This window comes from Chiloscyllium plagiosum, chromosome 11 (assembly GCF_004010195.1).
Source record: "Chiloscyllium plagiosum isolate BGI_BamShark_2017 chromosome 11, ASM401019v2, whole genome shotgun sequence".
Lineage (NCBI taxonomy): Eukaryota > Metazoa > Chordata > Chondrichthyes > Orectolobiformes > Hemiscylliidae > Chiloscyllium > Chiloscyllium plagiosum.
The window spans coordinates 40,215,673-40,240,217 of NC_057720.1; the positions used below are offsets into that span (position 1 = coordinate 40,215,673).

General features: G+C 39.4%; 1 protein-coding gene across 2 annotated transcripts; it reads left to right on the plus strand.

Moving 5' to 3' along the window:
• Positions 1-13,006: 13,006 nt before the first annotated feature.
• On the plus strand, positions 13,007-24,039 carry LOC122554319 (tetraspanin-1). 2 transcript variants are annotated; one of them, XM_043699152.1, is made up of 8 exons: positions 13,007-13,112; positions 17,396-17,473; positions 19,008-19,214; positions 20,322-20,396; positions 20,851-20,949; positions 22,540-22,680; positions 22,768-22,851; positions 23,229-24,039. In XM_043699152.1, exons 1-8 carry the CDS (start codon positions 13,041-13,043, stop codon positions 23,283-23,285), a joined length of 813 nt encoding a protein of 270 aa, XP_043555087.1. In that variant the 5' UTR covers positions 13,007-13,040; the 3' UTR covers positions 23,286-24,039. The 2 variants fall into 2 exon arrangements, with proteins under 2 accessions (XP_043555087.1, XP_043555088.1); XM_043699153.1 differs by lacking the exon at positions 13,007-13,112 and adding an exon at positions 13,607-13,711.
• The last annotated feature ends 506 nt before the right edge of the window (positions 24,040-24,545 follow it).

Here is a 24,545-nt window from a genome sequence, read left to right on the forward strand (position 1 = left end):
AATAATTAAAGGAATTACTGAATCTGACAGTGTGACAGAAGTGATGCAAAATTAGCCAAGGTAATGGTCATTTACATAAGATTTCAATGATCATGTCATTTTAGCGGCACATGTTCATTCAGTTCTTCATATTATCACTGATTTGTACAACTTTAAAATGACTCAACTTTACCAATGACATTCTCACTATTTATCTTCTGGGGAAAGATAACAAAGGGAAAAAAGGTTAAATAACGAGACTAATATTATGCTTGTAATTTGTTGTAAATACGATAGGTGGATAAAGTGTATTCATTTAGCTAATGTGTTGAATGTTTTTCTTGGTTAAGTTGCTGAAGTAAAGAATAAATCTCCACTTGTACAAATGTACAAGACACCATTTTTCAGGAGAACTCCAGTAGCCCAAATAATTTGGATTTAACCTAATTGAGCATGATGATGGAAAGATGGTATCTATACAAACAGCATTGATGATTTTCTCTTGCTCAGATATTTAGTAAACTAGCAAATTTTTCTCATAACTCACAATACAGCTTAATACTGTTCAAAATGCAGTGAAGGTTATTTTTTTTTTAACTGAGAGGTTTTCCACAACATGGCATTGCTTTTGGTCAAACAGAAAAGAAAATGACTTAAACCAAAATGGTTCATTGATGTAATTTAACCAGCAGATAATACTTCATTTTGTCGAAGGGTTAAGCCTCTTAAAGTATCAAAGTTAAGTCCAAATATAAGTGGCCCTAACTTATCCATTTGGATTAGTTTATGAACCTCTATGAATTCAGAAACCTCTCAAAGGCAACTGTCTCACACTGATAAAGTGTCTGCCAGCAGCATCTTCAGTGCAGTTCATGGCTCCTGTCAGCTAAAGAGAGCACCCTCATTGCTGAAAATTATTCTGATAATACCCATGAAATTATAAAGCTAAATTAGTACTGGAGGCCAGATTTTGGAGGATTATATCATTTTATGAATAAATTGTGTGAAACCTGGAATTTATATTGAACTAGTTCTGAAAATAAGCTGAAATAAATTTCATTTACCACCCCTAGCAAGGGAAAATTCAAGAGAGCTAATTTATAATCACAAAAAGCAACTTTGAACATTAGCTAAGAAATACACCAATGTAAGAAATCTTGGGTACTGCCTGTCTTGCCATTGGAATATAAGATGCAAAGACACTTTTACCTGCTGTTTGTTTCAGTACAGAGCAAGAATGCTATTAACATATATTAGACACCAGTTGACTATTTATCACTTCTTTCAGCTGTTGCACAATAAGCGAGATGAATAGTTATTAAAACAGAGGAACTGTCCCTAAAAATAACTCTCTGCTAATTGCTTCATGGTCAACAAGAACCAATACAAATTTGTTGCCCTCTCTGTAATGAATAGGATTCTCATTAACAAAAACAGCTATTGTAACTGAAGGCAGAGTGATAGCAAGTTGATCTCACATCACAGCATTAGATTAAGTGGGCTTTATAATGAGTTTGTCTGGTATATTATCCATTAAAAGGTGAAGGACTTAAAGGTTAATTGGACTGCATTGAGTATCGTTGCCTGGAGCATAGAACAAAGTACTGTACAATAATAATTAAATATCTTTCTGGAGAACTTGTTGGAACAAAGAAATGACCTTACTATAGCACAACATTAGGTATTGTGTTAACTCAGTTACAAAGCACACAAACCAATAAATTGCTGCAATTGTGAAGTTTCTAGTTAATAAATTAAGAAAATTACAATGCAATAATATGCCACTGAAATAATTTAATGTAGAATCCTATTAAAATGCAGAAACATTAGGAATAAACCAATATTAATTTTTGCTCCCCAGACTAATGGAAATATGGTTTCAACACATACAGTCAAAAGTGTTTTCAGAATTCAATTGCAGTGACCCTGTTGAGAGTAAAGCAAGCAATGGCACTCTTTAACAAGGTGGCAAGGTCTCATGTGAACAGAATCCATAAGTATTTCAATCTGTTACCTTGTAGGAACTCTACTCTCTAAATAATTACTGGTCTTAAGAATTCATATATTTAACCAGGTAACTGGCCACATGAGGCTTGTCAGATCAAATTCCTTAGCTATTTGTCAGAACAGAGAAGCAAAAGATAATTTGAACTCAATACTTCAGCACAGAAACATGATATCGTGTGTCCATAATTACATTTCAAGGATCAACAGACCATTTACTTGGTTAGTTTGAGATTAAAGAAAATAAATCAAATGGGATAAGTGAAAATATATTTGTATGTATCCCAAGTAGATGGTACTAAGCTTGGAAGAATTGTAATCTGTGAGGAGGATAGTGTGGAATTGAAAAAGAATGTGACCAACTTGGTGGAGATGGCAAATAGGTGGCACACAAGATTCAATGCAGAGAAGTGTGCATGGAAGCATTTTGGTCAGAAGAACATTGACAGACAATAGGTGTACAATTCCAAGATGGGGTGGGGGCAGAAGCAGAGGGATTTGTGTATATATGTGCATAGATCATTGAAAGTGACAGGATAGGTTAAGAAAGCAGTTAATAAAGCATATAGTATTGTTGGCTTTAATAAAGGAAATAATTGGGAAAGGCATGATGCGTTGGAGAGAGTGTAGAAATGATTTACAAGGATAATTCTAGGAATGAGGAACTTCAGTTTGGAGAATAAATTGAAGAAGTTGAGATTGCTCTCCTTGGAGAGAAAAAAGCTGAAAGGAGATTTGATAAGGGTTTTCAAAATCATGAATGGGCCAAATAGAGTAGATACAGAGAAAATGTTCCTGCTCATAAAAGAGAAAAAGAACAAAAGGGCATAGGTTTTAAGCAACATGCAAACCAAGCAAGGGTGATGTAAGATGCTGAGTATGGAATGCACTGCTTGGAAATGTAATGTTGGCAGCTACATTTGAGACATTCAAGGAACATTGGGTTATTATTTGGATAGAAATGGTATGCAGTGTTATGGGGAAAAGGCAAGAGATAATCACTCGGTAACAGAGCTGGTGCAGGCACAATGGGCTGAATGACCCCCTTCTGCACTGTAACAATTCTGTGATTTAGGCAAAGTATATTGGGCTGCTTTGATTTTGAGTTTTCTATATTTGTTTCCTTTGGCTCAGAGGTCAGCCCCACTACGGAATATTATTTCTGTATCTTGCATTACCTTAATACTTGCAAATACATTTGTTGTGTAATGGCTCATAACAGATACACAATAAAACATGAAGGAACATGTTCATGACATCATCACCATATCATGCATGTGACTTAGTCTCCAGTCAGATTCTATCCACAGGACCTGTGAAGCTCATTAGGGCTATCAGAAGAGCTATCAAGAAAACTACCAAGAGATCTGTCTGGAGATGTAGCAAACTATGAAGGCACTTAAATCTCCCACCCTTTTAACCTTGGAAAAAAATGTCTGAAAAACAATGTGCATTGTCTGTTGGCATAATCCTGAGCACTATCATTAAAGAATTAATGCTTTTTAACCAATTCCATCTCTTTTCATTTTCACAACGCTGTTTGGTTCATGGTCCATGGGACTGAAGTCAGTTTACAAAACAGATTTTGTTTACATAAGAACATAAAATGTAGAATAGTACAGCGTGCAAACAGGCCCTTTGGCCCACCATGTCTGTGCTGGTCAAGCTGACATCAGCTTGCACGAGGGGGCATAAGTACAAATTGAGGGATGATAGATTTAAGACAGATGTCAGAGACAGGTTCTTTACTCAGAGAGTGGTAAGGGCGTGAAATACCCTACCTGCCAATGTAGTTAACTCTGCCACATTAGGAAGATTTAAACAATCCTTGGATAAGCACATGGATGATGATGGGATAGTATAGCGGAATAAACTAAGAATAGTTCACAGGTCGGTGCAGTATTGAGGGCCGAAAGGCCTGTTCTGCGCTGTATTGTTCAATGGTCTATGTTCTAAGTTTGTCCTATCTTTCCTTATAGCTAATACACTCCAATCCAGACAAATTCCTGGTGAACCTCTTTTGCACTCTCTCCAAAGTCTCTACTTCCTTCCTACAGTGTGGTGTCCAGTACTGCACACAATTATGAAGCCCTTCCTGAAGAAGGGCTTATGCCCGAAACATCGATTCTCCTGTTCCTTGGATGCTGCCTGACCTGCTGCGCTTTTCCAGCAACACATTTTCAGCTCTGCACACAATTATCCAAATGTGACCAAACTAAAGTCTTATACAGCGGGATCATGTCTTGCTAATGTTTATACTCAATGCTCTAACCGATGAAGGCAAGCTCACCGTATACCTTCTATACCATCTTACTCACTTGTGTTGCCACTTTCAGGGATCCATAGACTTACACCCCAAGATCCCTCTGCATGTCAATGCTCCTGAGAGTCCTGCCATTAACTATATATTTCCTCTCCCATTTGACCTCTCAAAATGCATCACTTCACACTTGGCTGGATTAAACTCCATATGCCATTCCTGTGTCCAAATTTTCAACTTATCTATATCCTGTTATATCCTTTGATAACTTTCCTCACTATTCATAACTCCACCGATTTCAGATCATGTGCAAATTTGGTAATCAGACCACCTATATTTTGATCCAAATCATTTCTATATATTACAAACAATGGAGGTCCCAGCACTGATCCTTGCGGAATGTCACTGGTCACAGACCTCCAGTCAGAAAAATGCCCCTCTACAACAACCCTCTCTGACCAAACCAATTTTGTATCCAATTTGCCAACTTCCCATGGATCTCAAGCAACTTAATCTTCTGCACCAGCGTACCATGAGGTACATTTTTCAAATGTTTTAATAAAGTCCACATTGACAACATCCACTGCCCTACCCTCATCAATGATCTTTGTCACTTCCTTAAAAAACTCTTTCAAGTTTGTGAGACAAGACGTCCCCCAAATAAAGCCAAGCTGACTATCCCTGATAAGTCTATTCTTTAAAAATTCAAATAAATCCTGTCCCTAAGAATCTTCTCCAATAATTTCCCTACCACTGATGTAAATCTCACTGACCTATTGTTTCCTGGATAATCTCTGTTGCCCTTCCTAAACAAAGAAACAACTTTGGCTATTCTCCAATCATCTGAGATCTCACCTGTGGCTAAAGAGAATACAAAGATCTCTGTCAAGGCCCTAGCAATCTCCTGCCTTGCCTTTTTCAATATCCTGGGATAAATGTCATCCGGCCCTGGCAAACACTTATTTATTTACCTTAATGTTTATCAAGACACCCAATACTTCCTCCTTCTTAATATTAGCATTCCTAGAATATCAACCTACCCCTCCCTAAACTTATTATCATCCATATTCTTCTCCTTAGTGAACACCAATGCAAAGTACTCAATAAAGGCCTCACTCACTTTCTTTGGTTCCATGCATAAATTCCCTTTTTTGTCTTGAGTGGACCTACTATTTCCCTTGCTACCATCTTGCTCCTAATATTTGTATAAAATACCTTGGAATTTTCCTTAATCCTACTGGCCAAGAACATTTCATTGCCTCGTTTAGCTTTCCTAAGTTCTTATTTAAGTTCTTTTCTGCTTCCTTTATATTCTTCAAGGGACGTGGCTGATGTCAGTTTCCTAAACCTTATATATGCTTCCTTTTTCTTTTTGACTAAAATGTCAATATCTCTTGCCATCGAACCTTCCCAAATCTCGCCATCATTATCAAAAGAGATTAGACATGGTGAATGAATTGTTCTCAATTAGTGTATTTTTTGTTGAAATTGTAAATTAATCAAGAGACACTTAAAATCTTTACTTAATTGTGGAAAGTTGTGAATTCATGTGATATGCATAAACACAAAGGGTGGCGGGGGCAATGGGTTAGCTTGAGTTGGTATGGAGTAAGGATAGGGACTTTAAAGGGCCATGGGGATGGACAGAGAAGAATAGATTGGCAAGGAGGTCCTGGGATCTGGTTATGGAGCATGGACTGGCACAAATGGGAATGGGGACCTGTATGTGGGTGTTAGGGAAAGTTGAAGGATGAAGGCTGATGAGATTTTTTTCTCTTTTATTGTTTCTTCATTATTTGGGCAACATGCCAGTGTACCAAGGCCAGCCTTTTGCCCAATTTTCAGGTGTCAACAAATCCTTTCCAGAGTTGTCTGCACATGTGCCACTTACACATACCACAGCTCCTCCCACCGCCAGCCCCTTCACCTTCACTGTGCAAACAGCTCCCCCTCCCTATCACTGACCATTCCCCCCAAAATTAAAACCCAAATTTCTGGGATATCTTTCCTCCCCACACGAAGTTGGGTTTGTGGAATTGGGATTTGTCATAACTCAGAACTTTCAACCCATCAGCAAAAAGTCAGGCCCAAGTGTCAGAAACAGTGTACTTAACATGTCATATCAAATCAGTCATAACATATCAGAAGCCCATTCTACATCTCATGCAATTTTTATTCCTTTGAAGTCAATAAAGAAAGCAAAATGTGAAACAAGCTAATAATTTACTATTACCCATTTTACATTTTCTTACCAAGATTTTCTTACCTACATGTATATTGACTAAGTTTTAAGTATTAGTATTACCACTGTTTGCTGTCTTCACGACAATGTCTCTTTAAATATGGGTAAGAAACCATGGAGCATCAAACTGCTTCTAATGAATACCTGATAACTTATTACTATTCTGTGGTTTAAAAAAGCTAATCTTTGCGGTTATTTGTGAAACAGAAACTGAATTTTTTTTAACTTGTTGTTATATCTGAGAGATATAGGCACAGCACCACCATGTGGCACTACAGCAATACAAAAACCATATACTGGAGCAGAGGGAGGGGGACAATTGTAGTACAGTGGTAATGTCCCTACCTAAGGGTTAAAAGGTTTAGGTTCAAGTGTACCCCGCCTTAGAAATGGTCAGTAACACATCTGATCATAATTTAAAAGCAAAATACTGGAACTGCTCAACGATGAAAGGAAATAATTAGCATTTCAAGTTGCTTACCTTTCAATTTCCTCTCTACATATACCGCTTGACCCATTAAGCTTTTCTGTGTTCATGACAGCAGTACTAGTTTTATTGGGAGCATAAGCTGGTTGCCTAGAAAATTTGCATATATTTCAGAATAAAATCGACATTAGCAGATGAATGCATGGCTGAGGAGCTGGTGTATGGGAGAAGCATTCACATTTTTGGATCATTGGAATCTCTTTTGGGGTAGAAGTGACCTGTACAAGAAGGACGGATTGCACCTAAATTAGAAGGGGACTAATATACTAGCAAGGAAATTTGCTAGAACTGCTTGGGAGGATTTAAACTAGTAAGGTGGGGGAGTGGGACCCAGGGAGATAGTGAGGAAAGAGATCGATCAGAGACGGGTACAGCTGAGAATAGGAATGAGTCAAACAGTCAGGGCAGGCAGGGACAGGATAGGACTAATAAATTAAACTGCATTTATTTCAATGCAAGGGGCTCAACAGGGAAGGCAGATGAACTCAGGACATGGTTAGGAACAGGGCATGGTTAGGGACTGGGATATCATAGCAATTAAGGAAACATGGCTCGGGGATGGGCAGGACTGGCAGCTTAATGTTCCAGGACACAAATGCTACAGGAAGGATAGAATGGGAGGTAAGAGAGGAGGGTGAGTGGCATTTTTGATAAGGGATAGCATTACAGCTGTGCTGAGGGAGGATATTCCCAGAAATACATCCAGGGAAGTTATTTGGGTGGAACTGAGAAATAAGAAAGGGATGATAACCTAATTGGGATTGTATTATAGCCCCCCAATAGTCAGAGGGAAATTGAGAAACAAACTTGTAAGGAGATCTCAGCTATCTGTAAGAATAATAGGGTAGTTGTGGTAGGGGATTTTAGCTTTCCAAACATTCACAGGGACTGCCATAATGTTAAAGGTTTAAATGGAGAGGAATTTCTTAAGTGTGTACAAGACAATTTTCTGATTCAGTATGTGGATGTACCTACTAGAGAAGGTGCAAAACTCAACCTACTCTTGGGAAATAAGGCAGGGCAGGTGACTGACGTGTCAGTGGGGGAGCACTTTGGAACCAGCGACCGTAGTTCTATTTGATTTAAAATAGTGATGGAAAAGGATAGACCATATCTAAAAGTTGAAGTTCTAAATTGGAGAAAAGTCAATTTTGACGGTATCAGACAAGAACTTTCGAAAGCTGATTGGAGGCAGATGTTCGCAGGTAAAGGGCTGACTGGAAAATGGGAAGCCTTCAGAAATGAGATAACAAGAATCCAGAGAAAGTATATTCCTGTCAGGGTGAAAGGGAAGGCTGATAGGTAGAGGGAATGCTGGATGACTAAAGAAATTGAGGGCTTGGTTATGAAAATGAAGGAAGCATATGCCAGGTATAGACAGGATCGATCGAGTGAATCCTTAGAAGAGTATAAAGGCAGTAGGAGTATACCTAAGAGGGAAATCGGGAAGGCAAAACGGGGACATGAGATAGCTTTGGCAAATAGAATTAAGGAGAATCCAAAGAGCTTTTACAAATATATTAAGGACAAAAGGGTAACTAGGGAGAGAATAGGGCCCCTCAAAGATCAGCAAGGCGGCCTTTGTGTGGAGCCACAGAAAATGGGGGGGATACTAAATGAATATTTTGCACCAGTATTTACTGTGGAAAAGGATATGGAAGATATAGACTGTAGGGAAATAGATGGTGACATCTTGCAAAATGTCCAGATTACAGAGGAGGAAGTGCTGGATGTCTTGAAATGCATAGAAGCGGATAAATCCCCAAGATCTGATCAGGTGTACCCGAGAACTCTGTGGGAAGCTAGAGAAGTGATTGCTGGGCCTCTTGCTGAGATATTTGTATCATGGATAGCCATAGGTGAGGTGCCAGAAGACTGGAGGTTGGCAAACGTGGTGCCACTATTTAAGAAGGGTGGTAAAGACAAGCCAGGGAACTATAGACCGGTGAGCCTAACCTCAGTGGTGGGCAAGTTGTTGGAGGGCATCCTGAGGGACAGGATGTACATATATTTGGAAAGGCAAGGACTGATTCGAGATAGTCAACATGGCTTTTTGCATGGGAAATCATGTCTCACAAACTTGATTGTGTTTTTTGAAGAAGTAACAAAGAAGATTGATGAGGGCAGAGCAGTAGATGTGATCTATATGGCCTTCAGTAAGGTATTCGACAAGGTTCCCCATGGGAGACTGATTAGCAAGGTTAGATCTCATGGAATACAAGGAGAACTAGCCATTTGGATATAAAACTGGCTCAAAGGTAGAAGACAGAGGGCGGTGGTGGAGGGTTGTTTTTCAGACTGGAGGCCTGTGACCAGTGGAGTGCCACAAGGATCGGTGCTGGGCCCTCTACTTTTTATCATTTACATAAATGATTTGGATGCACGCATAAGAGGTACAGTTAGTAAGTTTGCAGATGACACCAAAATTGGAGATGTATTGGACAGCGAAGAGGGTTACCTCAGATTACAATAGGAGCTGGACCAGATGGGCCAATGGGCTGAGAAGTGGCAGATGGAGTTTAATTCAGATAAATGCGAGGTGCTGCATTTTGGGACAGCAAATCTTAGCAGGACCTATACACTTAATGGTAAGGTCCTAGGGAATGTTGCTGAACAAAGAGACCTTGGAGTGCAGGTTCATTGAAAGTGGAGTCGCAGGTAGATAGGATAATGAAGAAAGCATTTGGTATGTTTTCCTTTATTGGTCAGATTATTGAGTACAGGTGTTGGGAGGTCAAGTTGCGGCTGTACAGGACATCGGTTAGGCCACTGTTCAAATATTGTGTGCAATTCTGGTCTCCTTCCTATCGGAAAGATGTTGTGAAACTTGAAAGGGTTCAAAAAGATTTACAAGGATGTTGCCAGGGTTGGAGGATCTGAGCTACAGGAAGAGGCTGAACAGGCTGGGGCTGTTTTCCCTGGAGCGTCGGAGGCTTATAGAGGTTTACAAAATTATGAGTGGCATGGATAGGATAAAATGACAAAGTCTTTTCCCTGGGGTCAGGGAGTCCAGAACTAGAGGGCATAGGCTTAGGATGGGAGGGGAAAGATATAAAAGAGACCTAAGGGGCAACTTTTTCACACACAGGGTGGTACGAGTATGGAATGAGCTGCCAGAGGATGTGGTGGAGGCTGGTACAATTGCAACATTTAAGAGGCATTTGAATGGGTATATGAATGGGAAGGGTTTGGAGGGATATGGGCAGGGTGCTGGCACGTGGGACTAAATTGGGTTGGGATATCTGGTCGGCATGGATGGGTTGCTCTGAAGGGTCTGTTTCCATGCTGTACATCTCTATGACTCTATACACTGCTTGACCCATTGAGCTTTTCTGTGTTCATGACAGCACTATTAGTTTTATTGGGAGCATAAGCTGGTTGCCTTGAAAATTTTGCATATATTTCGGAATAAAATCGACATCGTGAGGTGTGATGCCTGTTCAAACTGAGGTAGGTGTGGGGCCTTTCTCCTCATTCCAACCGTTAGTAAATGTTAATAATTAGCTGTGTTTCAGCAACCCTCGAATAATCGAGGATGCTATTTAGAGTAGAGGTGAAGATTAGAGTGTTACATTTTATTGTGTTAACTTTGAATATTTTTCTTCTCTCTATTAACAAGTTCAAACATTTTATGTACTGAAGTACTCATTTTTTTAAGAAGATAGTTGACTAAAACAGGTGTCGAGTGTGTGGTGCTGGAAAAGAACAGCAGGTCAGGCAGCAGATGAGGAACAGGAGAATCAACGTTTCAGGCATAAGCCCTTCATCGGGTAACCATAAGCCATTGCTGATGATGGGCTTATGCCTGAAATGTCAATTCTTCTTCTCCTTGGATGCTACCTGACCTTCTGTGCTTTTCTAGCACCACATTCTCAACTCTAATCTCCAGCATCTGCAGTCCTCACTTTCTACTACCGACTAAAACAGGTGGAATAGGTAATTGATCTCAGCCTCCTCTTAAGGCCCGCAACATTATACTTGCCAGATTTCAGTCAATATGATTCACTGCACGATATGAATAAGTGGCTGAGAGTACTAGATATCACCAAGCTTCTGGAAACTGACAATAATTTGTTGGTAGTGCTTATGATGTGTTCTCCAGAACTATCTGTGCCCTAGCCAAATTGTTCCTGTGCAAGTACAGTACCAGAAATTGTAACAAGGAAAATTGCATAAAATATCTTAATCTCAAAAAGCAGCCAATTCCTATGTGGCTAATTATGCCCCATCAGCCTACTCTCAATCATCAGCAAGATGATGGAAGAAGTTACTGGTAGTACTATTAAGTAGTGCTTAGGCAACTCTCCTGCTCAGTACCAATACCACTTAGCCCCAGAAATCATGATAGCCTTAGTCCAAACATGGACAAATGACCTGAATGCAAGAAGGGAGGTCAGGCTGTAATTGGTGTTGGTGGCTAATGGGCAAAAACAAGCCAGCAAAAATTGAAACTGGACTGAAATCAGAACAACCCAGATTTACTGATGTTGCAGGAGAGGTGGTTTGGCAAACAGTAAAGAAGACAGTAAAAGACTTCAGAAAAGCATAGCTTAGTGGAACAGACAGACATGGAAAATGCAACTAATTGTGAATTAATGTGAATGAATGTAGTTTGGGATGACACTGAATGGTGTGGATGGACAGTGACACCTAGGGGCTCAAATAAATAACATCCTGAAAGTGAAGTAGCAAATTTAACCAAGAAGAGAGTAGGTTAGGTTGGCGATAAAACGGTATCAGATATCTGACCCAAACCTATTTGCAACTCACCCACATAGCTTTAATTCAGGTGGAGGACAGGACGGGGACAGGGGCATGAATAGCCAACAAACCCTCTTTAAGGACACTCGAATGTGACAATGAGGCTGCTAGCTTCATTCCTGTTCAGCTTTTTCAATTTGAACCCTTTATGGCTCTGTTTCCCAAGCCTTAGGACATCTGATATCGATATCCTGGCGGAAACGGAGTAGATCAAGTAGATAAGTGCCACCTACATTCTGCGTTCTCTGCAAAAAGCTGCAAGAGGCATAAAATTGATGAAATAATAACAATCACATCCAATCAGTGAATGCAATTACATTAAGAAAGCAATGCTTTATCCAACCTCCTCTCTCCTGCCAGGCAGGAGAAATTTACCTAAAAATGCATGGCTCTTTGCACAATGTCTCACAACTGATAATTTCTTTGTGAAAAATACAGTTATCCTGACAAGATTCTGCTGCCAGAGAAGAGGGAAAGTCACATGAAGCTGCAAGGCTCTGTGTTGGATGCAGGAGATTGGGACCTTCCGAGTTCCAGGGGAGATCACCAACACAAGATCCTGATTTCATTGGGAGACCAAAGCTAAGAGAACGTTCTAAGTGCAAACATTGGCCTCTACCATGGACTGTTCAGTCAGCTGGGATATAGGCATAGACAGACTGCCATGTTGTTTCAGTATCCCTGCAGTGGATGTGCAGCAGTTTAATATTATTTTATTTAACAAATTAAAAAAAAACAGTTTACAACAAACAGTTACATTTACAGCTGCATACAAGAGACAGCAATTTTACAAGGGAGAGGAGCAGCAAAGCCAGGCCCCAAACCCTACCATTCAAACAAACAGTTTACAGGGACATGAGGACAAACCTCAAATCCCAGTTTCACAAAGATGCAGCAGTTTAATTTTATTAAACAAATTACAAAACAGTTTACAAAAAACATTGACAGCTGTACACAAAAGACAGCAGTTTTACAAGGGAGAGGAGCAGCAAATCTAGGCCCCGAACCCTACCGTTCAACCATTTTACAGGGAGAGGAGGACAAACCTCAAATCCCAGGTCCACATATGACAAGACAGTGACAATGACATTTGTACATTAGACAATACCGTTACATACAAAAGTGCAGACAATACAGACCCAGTGCAGCAGTTTAATTAAACATTGTGACCAGCTGAAACAGATAATGACAATTAACAAAGGAATGACTATCTCTTTAAGAAAAGGATTGTGGGCTATATAGATCAGTACAAATAGGCACGATTGAGAAGTTCATGTAGCATTTTTGGAATTATTAACAACTACATCATGAAGATTGCTGATCTGCTAGGACCCTGGAAGCATCATGTTAAGGAAGATAACTACTCGTTGAGACGTGATGTAAGATACCTTCTGGCATTTCCTGTTTTTTTTTCTAGTTATTGCCAGCAAAGACAATTTATGCTATTGAATGGCAAGCATTCCTGAGTGAGTGGCTCATCTTTAAAATGAGAGAAGGAACATAGTTAGAAAATAGCTCTAACTGCAGAATAACATCCGCTAACAAGTGGTAAAAATTGGCTCCGTTTACTACTTTAGTGTTGAGCTGTCTTCTGCATTCTACTTTTAGTGGAAGGAGCATTATGACGAATTGATTCTATTTTTTTTGACATTCATATATCATACAAAAGATACGTCAAGACGAGTATAAGCGAATTCATTTGTTACCATCTCAACAACTATAGCTGCTCACAAGAGGGCGCAGGCATAAGCACCTGTCTGGCTATGTAAATCAAAGTTAGATTCAGCAGAGGGTGCAACCCACTGCTGGGGACAATTGGTTCAAATCGATGTCAGTTAAAGCCACTATTTAAATATCCTCCTTTAAATGCATGTAGTCGCCAGGTGAGGTACCTGTTCCCTCGTTCTACAAGGTCAAAGTAGACGTGTTGATTATATCGCATTTCTGGCTTATCTAGCCCGGACCTGAGCAGTTAAAGGTATGTTTCTCAAATTCAAGAAGATGTATTTTGTGCTTAGATTTTGGCTGTTTCAATCTCTAGTAACTACGTTAAAGTTTATAACTTGATGATATATTCTATAGAATTTAAGAACTTATGGCATTGTTCCTACACTCAATATGCCAATAGTCCTTTTGTCTAAACTCTAGTCGCACTTTTTTTTTCTCTAGTAACTCTTACTAATCGTTGAATGGCTTTCTATTCGACGTGTTCTGGAAGCTTTTAGAAAACCACCTGCCCATCTGGATAACGAGTCTAACACTATGCTCGCAAGATTTTTTTTTTCCCCAACAAATCCTCTCTACATGCCGATTGGAAGGGCTACTTGTACAGCAAACGAAGACCTAACTTAGCTCACTTTGTAAGACGCGTCGATTGTACATGGTGCTTCACAGGGCACCAACTGCAGTCATCTGATCTTTTTAAAATCAAAGGAGTGGACTCGGCTAGTCTAGCCAAACTGGCACAAAAGGAATTGCTTCACTTGTTTGGATAGGGGTGTAGCGAAAGACCCAAGTTCTCCGTTAATCGGAGACGGTACCGTGCCTGTAGTGTTGACCTACTCAATACGCTGTAATGTGAAGTGGGCTACCTCTATCTCCTACAAAGCAAATTCAACCTGCTCTTTCTCTGGAAGCTCGTTTGTTTGCTTTAAACCGTTTCCCTCGTGCTAATCGAGTACTTCAACTGACAACGATCTAACCTCTATTTATCTCAAGGTAACTTTTTTTCTAAGTGGTCAAAAATAGGAGTTCTGGTTGGACAAACTTGCCAAGCTTCTATGAAATGAGATTCAAACTAGTTAACTTGCTGATTCACTTTAAACAGTTGAGCCCAAGTTCTGATTCAATAGACCAAATCCAGGATCTGATTCCAAGTTAGATCTAATTCCGATGGGTTCCACCACTAAATTTTGGCATGTTCTGAACTGAAACACTAACTGCCTTTACAATATGGTGTGCCACAACATTGGAAAAATTTTCTCAAACATGTAGCACTTACAGCTGTGTACTTAATACACTCCTGTATAAGTTCTCACTCTTTAAATTACTAAAATTAATCTAATTGACTATTAATGAGCTTTACTGTACTTGAATGGGATTAGTCAACCCACGTCTCCATAGACAAAATGGAGGTTTCATAGAAAATTCCTCATTAGTTCGGTGTGTATCTTGTCAGTCTAGAAGCTCAGATTCCAATTTGAATAATTAGAGTAAATATTTAGGTTTTAAGCCTAATGTACTTAAGGGAGTTACTTAAAATGAGGGTTGTGCTGTTCCCATGACTGTAGGAAACACAACTGACATTGTTCAGCAGTAGTCATGTCTTATCTAGTCAAAGAACTGTTGTGCTCTTAGACTTTGTCAAAGGCAAACTAGTAAATATGCTGGTTTTAACTGAATATTGTGCATACCATAACTAGTGGAATGCTGGAGGGCTTAAGGGAGGGAAGAAAGATTCCTGCGATCTACCCTCAGTGCCTCCATTTTAATGTCACTTAAAGTCTTTTTTGCCCCAAGGAAAAGAGACCTGGTCTCCTCAACTGACTTTTAATACCAGGCAGCATCCCTGGTGAATCTCCAGTGCAGTTGCGTTGCAGTTCATGAACAGAACTGCCATGTTCTGGTTGTGGTCTAAACAATGATTAGTGTTTTGGCAAAGCTCCCTTACACCTACACTTTACACACCAACTGCTTAAGGCCAGCATTCTATGCTGGCTTCACCATTCTTATCTACCTGTCTTGATCTCTCCAAGAACTTCTGAACTGGTGCACCCAAGATTACTTATTGTTCTCCAATACATTACCTCAACTTTGGGATTAAATTCTATCTGCATTGGCTCTACCCAACTTTTCAGCAGACTGAAACCTGAGACCATCCTCCTAACAGCCCCATTGACTTGACTTCTGTAACCTTGCTGATTATACCTTCTACTTTAACACTAAGGTTTTTTGGGGATTATTTATGCATGTTAACAATTCAGTCAAGCAATGTTTTCTATTCAAGAATTGGCAATCCCCAGCAAAAATACAATGTGCTGGCAAAACTGTCTCCAGCACATGAAGAAAGTAGGTGTTAGAGTCACTGGACTCCAACACTGGTCACATCCTGGGGCGGCGGGTGGGGGGGGGGGGGGGGCGGCAGGGGAAGTTGGGATTTGCTTCAATGCAGCATTGAAGGGTGACCATCTTAAGAGGCTTAAAATCATGAATATAGATACTGAATTGCTGAGGTCTTCCCAGGTTGGAATGCAAAATTAGAACCCTTGATTTAAAAGGGTCCTGAGGGGCAACTTTGACCAGAGTGGTGTATGTGGAGCAATCTTTCAGGAGAAAGGAGAGTACAGTTACTATTGTCCAAAATTTTTTTCAGGAACATGCATAGGAAAAGTTTAGCAGGACATATCCTGGCAAATGGGGCCTGGTCAGTTTAGGGAGTTGGGACAAAGATGTAGCACAAACAGACCATATGACTGATTCTACACTAACTGATTTCTTCCCACAAATGCTACCAGACCAGAGTTTCAAAAGCTTTGTTTCTCCCTACAACACATCCATGCTGACTTCCCCTGATCAGTCAATGCCTTTCCAAGTATTGACTTCAATCCTATTCTTCAAACTTTTCCAGTAACTTCCCAACCACTCACTAGTTGGCATCCCTGCTGCCCATCTTGAACAAAAGAATCCTGTTAGCTAACTTCCAGTCTAACACTTGTTTTTCCCCATCAAAATTGAACTCTACCAGGGTTCCAGCAATCTTCCCCACCTATAGCCTAGTATGCATTTCATTGAACCTGAGGATTTAGGCTGTTCAAATATCTGATACCACAAATGTTTTCAGAACCTGTCCAGCCAACTGAAATCCCTGGCAACAATGCATTCTTTCTGAATGCAGATGATGATTTTTGTCATTAAGACATCACTCATGTCCTCTCTCCTCCCAAACTTTCCCTTTTTGTTTCTAACTGATCCTGCTAGTTATGCATTAACACTATTTTATTCTTGAATGCCTTGGTTTTGTCTGTCTGACAGTTCGTCTTTTTAAACCCTCATTTGTTGATTAAGCAATCCTAGCACTTTCTACTTTTGAAGGGCCCCTTCAGTGTTTTTAATGCATATTTTTAAATGCTTCTACTTTAACAAGCTGTCCCTTGACATCCAGGGTTCCCTGGAACTGCTGCCCTTCCCCCTTCACTCTGTAGCACTTTGACCCTCACCATTAATATTAATTCTCAAGTGGAGTCCCATTTAACTAATAGAAATTTGGTGTGGGTGACTGAAGTGTCACTAGGATTGGGTTCCAGGATTGACTGTTTTCCTGGAAAAAATACTTCCAAGTCAGAATAGTGAGTGGCTTGGAGGGGAAATTGCAGGTGGTGATCCCATGTACCTACTACCCTTGTCCTTCATGATTTGGATTTTGATTTTGAGATACTGGGGGCAAAGTCTTAAGGCCTCAATCCCAATATTAGAAGTTTAACTGTGATGTACTGATCTTGAAGTCATTGAAGAGTACAATGGTCCTCTTCTCCTGATCATACTATGGATGAAGTTGCACTATGGATGATTCAAAAAATGTTCTCAATTGTTAAGCAATGAGCCTCTTGGTTTCATTTAAATTCTGTAGCAATACCAGTTTCAAGTTTGATTTTTGTCTTTGCAGGTCTTCACTTTACAAGTGAAAATGGGGTGCTTTACATTTGTGAAAGTTATGATGGTCTTATTCAATCTCTTCATCTTTGTAAGTACACTAATCTTAAAAGATGCAGTGCAAGCTTTCATCTAATTTGAAGATAATTTGAGAATAGCATGTTGGTTGAACATGACCCCACTAATTGAATTCTGCTTGTCTCCTATTTTGTCCTTGCCCCAAATCACCTATTATGCACTTTCTAAATAGAGGTCTGTAACTCTCCTGTTTCAGCTTCATTGCCTGTGGCTAGGAGCTAGAACTTTTTTAGAAAACTGTTTACATTTCTCACTTTATTCCTCACTTTAATTCTCATTCCTGGGTTTTGTTTCACATTAATCTCCCACAAAAGGAGTAAAGGTGACTTTTCCTAACTGTTTAAAAATCACAACACCAGATTATAACTTTACACCCCTGTCCAACATCCACATCTCCAAATCATTTCCTATCTGACATCACTAAAATTTTATAGTTACTTTATCTCCATCCCATCTTTCTGATTGTTTCCAAAGTAAAAAAAAAAATCTAACATTGTTTTACTTGGTCACCAAACCAGATTGCCAAATGGAATTTCTTTTGGCCCTAAATGGCTGGCTTTTTTAAATTCTAAGATTGGGCAATAAATTGTCATCCCTTCAGCCAGGGGAAGATTTTTGTCAGCACCTTCCCTCCAAAATTAATATGTGTAATGAAGAATGACTCATTGACTAAGAGCATAATTCATAATGAAGACAGATTTCATTGAATATCCCATAATCATTTTTGATAGACCAAAACAAAGGTCTACATAACTCTAATTGCTGCAAGACATTCTTTTGTCCTCTACCTTTACCTTTAAGTCCAGATTTAGTTGTAGCCTTCATAAACAGTCAATATGCAAGTCAAATGCAGGGATGTTGGCATACAGGCCAATCATCCCTGAGTGCCAACTCTAGTAGATGAGGTGGTAGATGCTATGTTTCCATTAGTGTATTGTATTAGTGCACACTGTCCAATTATGAACCAGGCTGGACATCTCCCTCAAGAAGGTAGCCCTGATGCTAACTGAGTTGTTTTTAGGCAGGTGTGATACAGCTGGTCAAACCACCTTACTTCAAGTAAAACCAAGTTTATTTACACCACCAAATGAAACAAAGCAAAAAGAATATCACCTAGCTGAAAATCCAACTGACATGATATCTCCAACTTGCAGGAATTTGGAACAGCTCCTTTAACCTTTCTTCTAGAAGGGGACTGCATTGAGGCAAAAGGATTTTTAAAGGGTCTGCTGTTGAGTCTTGGTGGGCTGAAGGGCCTGTTCATTGCTGTACTACTCAGTTTCACTTGTTCATCTACAACTAGATGCAACCCTTGGTTAGTTTTTCAAATTTCTAATTAGATTAATTGGGAGCCCAAGAGAACCATCTGACTCGAGGATCTCTTGCTTGACTTGTGTAACAATCTCCAATATTTTAATCTTTGAAACCATTACATTAGATTCAGCAGAAAGGGTGTAATATAACCACTTTATCTTGCCTTTACTACATAAATGTTACTCTTGCATGGTGAAATTGATCTGATTTTAATGTCTCTTCAATCCTTCCAGCTTGCTGGAGCTGCTCTTCTAGGTGTTGGAATATGGGTCAGCGTGGATGGCAGTTCTTTTATACGAGTCATTGGACCTATATCATCTCAAGCAATGCAATTTGTCAACGTTGGTTACTTTTGCATAGCAATTGGTGCTGTGTTAATCCTCCTTGGCTTTTTGGGGTGCTGTGGTGCACAGAAGGAAAGCAAGTGTCTGCTAATATTGGTAGGTTCAAAATCACTGTACTCATATCATGCAGCAGTAAAAGAGATTATCTATCTGGATAACTCTCTATTCTGTCCCAGCAGGTGAAGTATAAAAATGAATGGGAGCAAAACTTCCCTACACTCAATTATTCTATTTCCTTCTCTCTGGAAAGATTATTTCCCTGGATTAGAATATTAAGGATTTAGAAAATGGCTGAGACGCAATGATCAAAATTCTAATTTGGAATAGATTATGGACTAGAAATGTAGAGGCAAATTATTAGCTTTTAAAATGAGGGCTGGGTAAGTAAATAACAAAGGTCCCCTCCCTAGGTTGGCATCTAAAACTAAAGGGCATAAGTTGAGGGGGGAGGAAATATTTATTTAAAAGGGGGCTAAGGGGCCATTTCCTCATGCAGAGGGTGGGGAGTGTATGGAATGAGCTACCAGAGGAAGTGAAGGCTGGTACAATTACAACTAAAACCCAGCTGGATGGGCATATGACCAGGAAGGGTTTAGAGGGAAATGGGGCTAGATAAACTTTGGATATCTGATCACGAATGAGTTGGACTGGAGGGTCTGTTTTGTGCTGTACATATGACTCCATTCATGGTCTAATCTAACTGGCCTACTCTGTTTCCTGCTAAACATTAGCTTGGTTATTAGTGTTCCAGCTGCTCAACTTCAGAAGCATTTTTGTTTGCTTTCTAGTCTCTATATGACCCTTCTATAGTAAGGGCTGACTTAGCCAGACTACCTGGCTTGGAGAGGAGTGTGCTACCACTGCAATGAACCCCACCCATTTTATCAACTTATTCAGTCATGTATCTATCCTGCATGGTAGGTGTGATTTGATTATTGGCCTGGTCCAGAGATGAGAACACTGTGCTAATAACCCCTTCATATTTAAGAAGGCTTTTTAAAATCAACCAATTCCCACCACTACTTGGGAGTGGAACTGAACCTTGAGAGGTCAGGAAGCCCAATCCCATAGCTTCTTGAACTAACTGTTATTTAGTATTTGCTGTACTGTAACTTGTCTGAATTCTATTATAGACTTCAAATAGCTGGCCTGAATGCCATGATTTGCTGTGAACAGACTAGTAATGTTCCTTTATTTCTCTAGTTCTTTGCCATTGTTCTGATCATCTTTATTGCGGAGATTGCTGCTGCAGTTGTTGCTTTGGTGTATTCTTCCTTTGTAAGTAAAACATCATCTAACTGCTATATAAATGTGGAAGATAATAAAATATAACTTGTGAACTAAATATGTATTTAATGTTGGTACCACACTACAAACCACTTGACACAATTGCCTTGAATATTCTCAATTCTCAGTTCATAGAGGAACTCTTCTCAACACAACCCCAATTGCTTTATTTCAAATGGAGAATTAATTGAACATGGTTGACACTCACTCCTCCTCCTCAGAAATGAGGATTAATAAAGACTCTACACACAGGCTTAAATTTACTTCAATTTGTGTATTGCCTTTGTCACAAGCTATTAATTTCATCTTTGAATTTCCCCATTATGATGTAAGCTTTCTACATGATGCCACTTAGACCTGACCCTCCCTTCATTCTATTACTTGGTTTGGTTTTGGGTGAACTGCCACCATATTTAACTTCAACAGTTTTTAAAATTTTTTTTAGGCAGAAAGTCTTCTACGTGCATGGGTTACTCCAGTCCTACAAAATGACTATGGAAGGAAAAATGATGTGACTGGTATCTGGAATACTACAATGAGTGAAGTAATTACACTTTTTTGTAACAAATTTTCTACTTGGTCCAAATGTTTCACCATACCTCCTAAATTGTGCTGTAAATCAGTTGATTGTTAAATAAGTAGCTGGCTTTTAAATTAAAGCAGGCCTAGTCACTGATACTAGGTTAATAGATGGTTAATTGTAACTTGAGCTCTGTATTTACCACTTAACCACACCTCTGAAAGTGGATGCCATTATATACTCTGGCAATTGTTTTTGAGCTATTGCCAAGAAAAGAATAGGGTTTCTCTTCAATCTTTGTTCACAGAATGAACACTTCAAGACAAATTCAATTAGCACTTTTAGTATTTGAGAATTTTTGCCTGCAGATCTCCAAGTCAGTGTGGCATAGAAAAGCACAGCAGGTCAGACTGATCAAAGGAGCATTAGACTCCTGCTGATTCCTGAAGGAATGTCCTGGGGGGAAGAAAAGAGGGAGTGAGGAAGATGGACAGTTCAAGAGGGTGGTGCTGAGTTGGAGGGCTGAATCTGGGATGAGATGGGGAGGGAAGATGAGGAAACTGGTGAAGTCAACACTAATGCCATGTGGTTAGAGGGTCCTAAGGCAGATGACTCAGAAGCAGACACAGTAGAGGTGTTTGGATGTGCAGGAAAATTTCTATAGGGTGTGAAAGGATCCTTTAGGGCTTAGATGGATGTGTAGGTACAAGTTTTGCATCTTTTGTGGCATGGGAAAGTGGAGGGTGCATTGATTAAGGGTGGCATGGACCCAACAAGGGAGTCAAGAATTACTTCTGTGGAATGCCATGAAGGGTGGGGAGACAGGATGCCAACTGTTTCAGAACATCTTTGGGATACTAAAACAGCCCCACCACACCATAGCTGACCACTTCACACTAAGGCCATGCAAGTCCTCAGTCGCCACCAACCAATCCAAGCCACTCAATGCCTAGAGGGCCTCCCACCTTGAACCTTCCAGCCATGAAGCATCAATTTCACCATTTCCTCATCTTTTTTTTTTCCCCCCCCACCACCTCTGACTCAATTGTCCATCTTTCTTCACATCTGCTCCACTCTGTTCTGGCCTATCACCATCTACCTACACCTTCCTGCTACCTCCCCCTCCTACACCTTCCTGATACGAACTTATGCCTGTAACATTGATTCTCCACTGCTTTTCCAGCACCATACCTCTCCATTCTGATCTGCAGTTTCCCCTAGATCTCAATTAGGGTAAAGTCAAAATTAAATCAATTGTTCCAGGATCTTAACAGGAACTATCCACTTAGCTGCCAAGCAAGGGAGAGATATAATAACCTGGATGTAGGCAATTAAGGGAAAATTGCATTGCAACAGTAAATTCAGATAGTTGATATTCCAGGTATGAGGATGTTGCTGATCTTTTGAGTTGAAACTGTTTCAACTTGTGAAAGGTGATATTGGGGCTTTAGCAAAGATGTGTGGCATTTGTGATAACCTGAACAGAGCTACAATATGTGAACTATCTTTGCTAATTTGTAATCTTTCTTGCATAAAGCTTAATTACTGACAAAATTTATTACATGTAGAATTGAATTCTTTAGTACTAATTTATATTACTTTCTGTCACTGCAGCTAAAATGCTGTGGCTTCAGCAACTACACAGACTTTGGTGGTTCTTATTACTTCAAACACCACAACCAAACCTTTCCAGCATTCTGTTGCAATTCAACAGTTGTTTGTACTGAGAGTGCAGCAGATCAAAGTAATGTACAGGTACAATCTTTGTAAAAGCCTCTAGATTCTCATGGCTTTGAGTCTTTCTTTCAGTATAAAACCTCTAAACAACTGTTCTATATTTAGGGATGTTTTCATCAACTTTTTGACATATTGAAGGAGAATGCTAACATTGTAGGAGGGATTGCAGCAGGAATCTGTGCACTGGAGGTAAGATTTTCCTGTTCTGAACTTCAATCGAGAATCTGTATGAACAGCAAAGATTTGCACTCTAATGAATTTACTATTCACCCAGAACATGCTGTTTAGTTACTCAAGTGCAACTAAAACCTTGGACTTGGTTTGCCACCTCAGCCTGGGTTAAATCAAACTGCATGATTGCCAACTTAAAGATCAATTAGTGTATAACTTTGATACACTCTTGTACCCGCACTTTGTGTTCTTAGAATATTCCTTTGGCAAGAAGATTTGTTGCACACACCTGGCCCTTCAACATTCCTTGTATGGGCTAAGGGTTACAGCAGTTTTTGTTCTACACCAATTGAGCTTTTACAGTTCTAATTGTTTTCACTATGGTGTCTTTTCAGATTGCAGCAATGGTGGTGTCTATGTACTTGTACTGCAAAATTGATGGCAAAGAATGAAATATGAAGAAACATTTCCATAACTTGAGAATGGAACTTCTGACATGAGGACCAGTGCCAAAAAGTGCATGATTGTTTGATACTTGAAGTTGAATATTTTCTAGTAATGTTTCTGTGTATCTTTTACAATAACATGAGCAAATTTGCATCACTTTAATTCACTTTTTGTGCCTGTGAATTGAATGTTTTCCAGCAACCTACTTGAGCTGATGCTAGATACAAAAGCATGATCACAAGGTGGTTTTTCTATCTTGCCACTAAGTAGTTTTTAGGGGTGTGAGGAAGTGAAGCCCTTCAGTGTGAATGAACTGCCTCCTAACCCTCTTGTATCATATGTTCCACTTAGTCTGTAGGATGTGAAAATTGGAAAAAAGCCACTAATATCAATGTTGCAAATGCAGCAACATCTACTGTCAAGTACCTCAAATGATCTTATTTAAAGAGCAAAATAGCACAGGCCATAACAAATGTTACTGCTTATTTGTGCTGTGATCAGTGGAATGCAATTAGAATACTTTTAAATTAAGCAAAGATGCCTTGAACATATGATTCTTCAGTCAATTATTGAACTGGATAAATTATTTAGCATGTACAGCATAAAGCCTACATTCCTGTAGGCATGTGTATATATGCCATAAGATATCAAACTGCTTAGCTCTGGTTATGAAAACCATTTCAAAACCATTTTCATTTGTATAGCTTTTATGTTGTCGCTTTTTTAAACTTGTGAAGCCAATAAAGTTTAATACAAGTATGAAAGCTTTGGACTTTGTATCTAGATAATTCCTTGTATCAAAACTTAGCATGTTTTCATTTGGATTTTTTATTCATATTTTACTGGGGTCCAGGTAGTGCATGGTCTCACTTAGACTTTACTCAATAATATAGTTTTTGCTCTTAAGCTGGGTTTTCAATTTGGCTGGTGAAATTGAGATGCCTATTTAGACCAGATTTTTGGAAGTGTCCTTTCATATCATCACTCTAGCATGTTAGTGCTAGCATCACCTGCTTTCCATGGTGAAAGAAAAATCATGGTAGGAAGTATGCATGTCTTATGCAGCATGAATGGGCATTAACCTCCACTTGAGGCTTAAACATGGCTCAAGCAGTAACTTTAGTTGAGAATCCAAAGTTCTTGCTCCAAATGGTATTTAGTGATGCCTTGCTGTAAACAGCAGTAATTTGGTATGCATAATTTCAATATTGAAGGAATAGTTTAATTCAGTTTGTGCACAATAGAATACTTAATGTCTTTCAGTA

Coding starts and splice junctions, on each gene's coding strand:
- LOC122554319 (XM_043699152.1), top strand. CDS start 13,041: ATGAAGATTGCTGATCTGCTAGGACCCTGGAAGCATCATGTTAAGGAA. Junction 17,474..19,007: donor TATTCAATCTCTTCATCTTT/GTAAGTACACTA, acceptor CAATCCTTCCAG/CTTGCTGGAGCTGCTCTTCT. Junction 20,950..22,539: donor GGAATACTACAATGAGTGAA/GTAATTACACTT, acceptor CTGTCACTGCAG/CTAAAATGCTGTGGCTTCAG.